This window comes from Entelurus aequoreus, linkage group LG28 (assembly GCF_033978785.1).
Source record: "Entelurus aequoreus isolate RoL-2023_Sb linkage group LG28, RoL_Eaeq_v1.1, whole genome shotgun sequence".
Lineage (NCBI taxonomy): Eukaryota > Metazoa > Chordata > Actinopteri > Syngnathiformes > Syngnathidae > Entelurus > Entelurus aequoreus.
The window spans coordinates 33,714,556-33,721,281 of NC_084758.1; the positions used below are offsets into that span (position 1 = coordinate 33,714,556).

General features: G+C 30.5%; 1 protein-coding gene across 1 annotated transcript; it reads left to right on the forward strand.

The window, feature by feature from the left end:
- Window positions 1-912: 912 nt before the first annotated feature.
- On the forward strand, window positions 913-5,096 carry LOC133645070 (transcription factor LBX2-like). The gene is made up of 2 exons (XM_062039855.1): window positions 913-1,783; window positions 4,532-5,096. The coding sequence occupies exons 1-2, from the start codon at window positions 913-915 to the stop codon at window positions 4,969-4,971; spliced, it is 1,311 nt and encodes a 436-aa protein (XP_061895839.1). The 3' UTR covers window positions 4,972-5,096.
- Window positions 5,097-6,726: the final 1,630 nt, after the last annotated feature.

Here is a 6,726-nt window from a genome sequence, read left to right on the forward strand (position 1 = left end):
AGAGTATCATCTTTGATGTAATAATAATGTGTCATATTTGATATAATAATGTATCATGTATGATATTATAATAATAACATTAATAATGTATCATATTTGATATAATAATAATAATGTGTCATATTTTATATAATAATAATAATGTATAATGTTGATACAATAATAATAATGTGCCATATTTGATATAACAATAATGTATCATATATGATATTATAATAATATTATGAATAATGTATCATATTTTATATAACAATAATAATGTGTCATATTAATATAATAATAATAATGTATAATTTTGATACAATAATAATAATGTATCATATTTGATGTAATAATGTATCATATTTGACATAATAATGTGTCATATTTGATATAATAATATTAATAATCTGTCATATTTGATATAATAACAATAATGTGTCATTTTTTATATAATAATGTATCATATTTGATATAATAATGTATCATATTTGATATAATAATATTAATAATGTGTCATATTTGATATAATAATGTATCATATTTGATATAATAATATTAATAATGTGTCATATTTGATATAATAATATTAATGTGTCATATTTGATATGATAATAATGTCTCATTTGATATATTAATAATAATAATAATGTATCATATCTGATATAATAATAATAATAAGGTATCATATTCATCATGGTGTGTGCGTCACGTGCCAGCTGTGAGGAAGAGGAGGTGAAGATGGCTCTAATTGCTCCTCAGCCAATCAGCATCAAGTATTTAGCGTCCAGCCTCCTTTTGGCGCCTTCTTCCCGCTGAGTCTCCGCGCCGCGCGTGTCCTGCCGCGGACTTTGGCCGCGGACTTTGGCGGGGACTTTGGCGGGGAAGATGTCGAGAGAAGATGTCCTGAACATCCAACTTTAGTCCAACTCCATGACGTCCTGCAGCAAGAAGAAGATGAAAGTCTGTCCTTCTGGGCCGGAGGAGCGCAGGAGACTCCCGCAGGAGACACTTCATTCTGGGCCGGAGGAGCGCAGGAGACTCCCGCAGGAGACACTTCATTCTGGGCCGGAGGAGCGCAGGAGACTCCCGCAGGAGACACTTCATTCTGGGCCGGAGGAGCGCAGGAGACTCCCGCTAGAGACACTTCATTCTGGGCCGGAGGAGCGCAGGAGACTCCCGCAGGAGACACTTCATTCTGGGCCGGAGGAGCGCAGGAGACTCCCGCAGGAGACACTTCATTCTGGGCCGGAGGAGCGCAGGAGACTCCCGCTGGAGACACTTCATTCTGGGCCGGAGGAGCGCAGGAGACTCCCGCTGGAGACACTTCATTCTGGGCCGGAGGAGCGCAGGAGACTCCCGCAGGAGACACTTCATTCTGGGCCGGAGGAGCGCAGGAGACTCCCGCTGGAGACACTTCATTCTGGGCCAGAGGAGCGCAGGAGACTCCCGCTGGAGACACTTCATTCTGGGCCGGAGGAGCGCAGGAGACTCCCGCTGGAGAGACTTCCTCCTCCCGCCAACTCCAACAAGCCGCTCACACCTTTCAGCATCGAAGACATTCTTAACAAACCCAACTGCAAGAAGAAATCTTCTTCTTCTTCTTCTTCTTCTTCTTCGTCCTCCTCGTCGTCTTCTTCCTCCTCCTCTTCCGGCGGTCCGCCGACCTTGTTGCAAAAGTTGTCCGCTTCTCATGCGGCCCGCGGCGGCCTCAGCTCGCCCTCATCGCCGCTGTGCGCTCTGGAAGAACTTGCTAGTAAAACTTTCAAAGGACTCGAAGTCAACGTCATTCAAGCCGCTCAAGGTACTATTTATTACTTTTTTATATACCAATATATATATTATATTATATTATATTATATTCTCCACGGAAACATACATATTCATATATACATATATAAACACAAACACACACACACAATATATATATATATATATATATATATATATATATAACAAATGACATATGATATATAATACAAAAACATACATACAAAAATATATATATATAAAATGATATATAATACAAAAAAAATTAAAAATAAATATATATATATATATATATATATATATATATATATATATATATATATATATATATATATATATATATATATATTTATTTATTTTTATTTTTTTTTGTATTATACATCATTTTATATATATATATTTTGTATGTATGTTTTTGTATTATATATCATATGTCATTTGTTATATATATTTATATATATATATATATATATATATATATATATATATATATATATATATATATATATATATATATATATATATATATATAATGATATATGACATATAACCTGCGAAAAAGGCTTGTAGGGAAGATATAGTGTTTTTTCCTAACCTAACATATATTCCGCTGTACCCCGGTGTTGAGCACTATATAACAGATAAACCACAAAAACCTCGACTATATATATATATATATATATATATATATACACAAAAACCTCGACTATATATATATATATATATATATATATATATATATATATATATATATATATATATATATATATATATATATATATATATATATATAGATAGATAGATAGAATATTGGCGGTAAAATGTTTGAAAGAGTTGAAATTAAGGTAATTTCAGCCGCTCAAGGTTGTTGTTTACATATCTACACTCCAATTCTTCTCATATATATATATATATATATATATATATATATATATATATATATATATATGCTTATTCAGCATACATCTCAAAATGTATACTCTTCATACACACCATTAGTCTTTCTATATACAACTATACATACTATTATTATTCATATTCATTCTATATAAAACTACATAAATCAGTATTATCCATACACACCACTGTAGTATTGTTGATCAAAATACCTACAAATACAGGAATGTTCTTTATGTAGAAATATAAACTAATACTCTTGATGAAAATATATTTTAAACTAGTACTGTTTATGTAAGTATTCTATCGTAGGTATACTGTACTAAAAATATAATTTACTAGTATTGTTTATATGTAGTGTTCTAAAACATATAATTATATTCTATACTACAGTATAGTAATATTCTTTGATTGATGTAAATACATGCTAAATTATTGTATTCTTCATGTAAATATACTACAGAATATATGGAGTTACTACAAGTGTAGTGTAAATATATACTACATTATTGTATTCTTCATGTAAATATACTACAGAATATATAGAGATACTACAAGTGTTATGTAAATAAATACTCCATTATTGTATTCTTCATGTAAATATACTACAGAATATATGGAGATACTACAAGTGTGATGTAAATATATACTACATTATTGTATTCTTCATGTGAATATACTACAGAATATATGGAGTTACTACAAGTGTAGTGTAAATATATACTACATTATTGTATTGTTCGTACTACAGAACATATGGAGTTACTACAAGTGTAGTGTAAATATATACTACATTATTGTATTCTTCATGTAAATATACTACAGAACATATGGAGTTACAATTGTGGATAGTGTTATGTAAATAAATACTCCATTATTGTATTCTTCATGTAAATATACTACAGAACATATGGAGTTACTACAAGTGTAATGTAAATATATACTACTTTATTGTATTCTTCATGTAAATATACTACAGAATATATGGAGATATACTGCAAGTGTAATGTAAATATATACTACATTATTATATTGTTCATGTAAATATACTACAGACCATATGGAGATACTACAAGTGTAATGTAAATATATACTACATTATTGTATTCTTCATGTAAATATACTACAGAATATATGGAGATACTACAAGTGTAATGTAAATATATACTACATTATTGTATTCTTCATGTAAATATACTACAGACCATATGGAGATACTACAAGTGTAATGTAAATATATACTACATTATTGTATTCTTCATGTTAATATACTACAGAATATTTGGAGTTACTACAAGTGTAATGTAAATATATACTACATTATTGTATTCTTCATGTAAATATACTACAGAATATTTGGAGTTACTACAAGTGTAATGTAAATATATACTACATTATTGTATTGTTTGTGTAAATATATTACAGAATATATGGAGATACTACAAGTGTAATGTAAATATATACTACATTATTGTATTCTTCATGTTAATATACTACAGAATATATGGAGTTACTACAAGTGTAGTGTAAATATATACTACATTATTGTATTGTTTGTGTAAATATACTACAGAATATATGGAGTTACTACAAATGTAATGTATATACTACATTATTGTATTGTTTGTGTAAATATAGTACAGAATATATGGAGTTACTACAAATGTAATGTATATACTACATTATTGTATTGTTTGTGTAAATATACTACAGAATATATGGAGTTACTACAAGTGTGGTGTAAATGTATATAGTTGTATTCTTTACTACATTAGTGTATATAAATATTTCTTTTCTTTTCCTAATATTTGCACCTGTGACACGTTGGCGCACATCCTGCATGTCCATGTGAAAGTGAAAGTGAAAGTGGGTGTGACGTCACCAGGTGGCGAGCAGCTGACGTGCTTGGGCCAAAGACAGAACTCCAAAAAGAGGAGAAAGTCCCGGACGGCCTTCACCAACCATCAGATCTACGAGCTGGAGAAGCGCTTCCTGTACCAGAAGTACCTGTCCCCCGCGGACCGGGACAACATTGCGCAACAGCTGGGCCTCTCCAACGCCCAGGTCATCACCTGGTTCCAGAACCGGCGCGCCAAGCTGAAGCGGGACTTGGAGGAGATGAAGGCGGACGTGGAGTCTCTGAAGAAGATCACACCTCAGACTCTGCACAAGCTGGTGGCCATGGACCAGGTGGTGGACGACCACCAGGTGGTGGAGGACCACCACCTGGTGGAGGAGGCTCACCTGCAGTCGCCGTCTTCCTCCAGAGGACGAACTACTGACGAGTTCTCGGAGGACGAGGAGGAGATCGAAGTGGATGATTAAACAACTTTTGCACGGACTTTGTGAGTCAAAGAAGGAACCAAGTTTGAAGGCTTTTTATACCTTGCATTTAATTTATCAAAAAAAAGACTTTTTCATTCCTGAAGCTTGTTTTTATCACGCGCCAAAATTCACAATCACAAATTGATGTGGATATAATCTCTAAAAGTGTTATTATGATGATGGTTATTATTATTATTATGAATATGTGTACTCCGCTGGAAAACACGCCAGGTGATTTAATTATTGTTACAGTATTATTACAATTGTAATATGAATAATTACAGATTAATATAATTATTGTTGTAACAGTTTTATTATAATATGAATAATTACATATATAATAATTATTGTTACAGTATTATTGTAACAGGTTTATTATATGAATAATTACATATTATTGTTACATGAATAATTACATATAGAATTATTATTGTGACAGTTTTATTATAATATGAATAATTACATATGTATTATTGTTACAGTTGTATTATAATATGAATAATTACATATATAATTATTATTGTTACAGTAGTATTGTAACAGTTGTATTATAATATGAATAATTACATATATAATAATTATCGTTACAGTATTATTGTAACATTTTTATTATATGAATAATTACATATTATTGTTACAGTATTATTGCAACATGAATAATTACATATATAATTATTATTGTAACGGTTGTATTATAATATGAATAATTACAGGTATAATTATTATTGTTACAGTATTACAATTTTAATATAATTACAGATTATATAATTATAATAATTAGAATGATGAAACAATGCAGCTTTTGACACGTCTTCTTTCTGTGTATTTAACAATATATATATGTATGTATATATATATATATATATATATATGTGTGTATATATATATATATATATATATACACACACACGCACAGTATATTTATATAAATATATATAAATCATTTGAATGTATTTAATCAGCATCCATGTAAATAAAGCTTTACAATATTTCAATGATTTAAGTCCTTTTTGAAATAATAATATTAATATTACAAATGATACTGACAACATAAGGAGGATAAACAAGAGTTTGATGTTATTTTGGATTCTTTCACTGTAAATAATTGAAACTTTCACCAACAAGAAGTGAAATAATAATTCATCGTCATTCATTTCTTGTCATTGACTGCAAACAATCTTTGTTCGATCTCCTTCCTTGCCTCCTCGCACGGACCACTTGATTGATGGGACGCATTATCGGCCTCGCAGCGCATTATCGGCCTCGCAGCGCATTATCGGCCTCCTCTCAGCCGCCGTGAATAAAACCATTTATGACGTTTAAATTCATTAAGTGTGAAAATATGCGCTTTTATTCTAAAATCTTTCATTTGAACTCAAATTTAGCTTGAACTTTTTTTTTATTGAATGTTTTGGAGATGAATTATTAATCATCTTAAAGTAAAAATTAATTGTTACTGTTTGGCTACTTGAAAATATGCAGTATTATTGAAATATACTGCGTTTAATATTTCATCTTCCTGTTTGCATTAATATTGTGTCGAACATTTACAAGTTGAACTCCTCCTTTATTATGAACATTCCTGTCTTGTTAGTAATATTCCTATTTTTAACCAGCAGTGAAATCATTTGAAACAGTCTTTATTAAATAAAAGAATATTTAAGTCACCATTATTATTATCATCTTCTGCACGTCATTAATAAATAGTTGCGAAATCAACAACAAAAGGGATTCTTGAAAAATATACGATTTAAA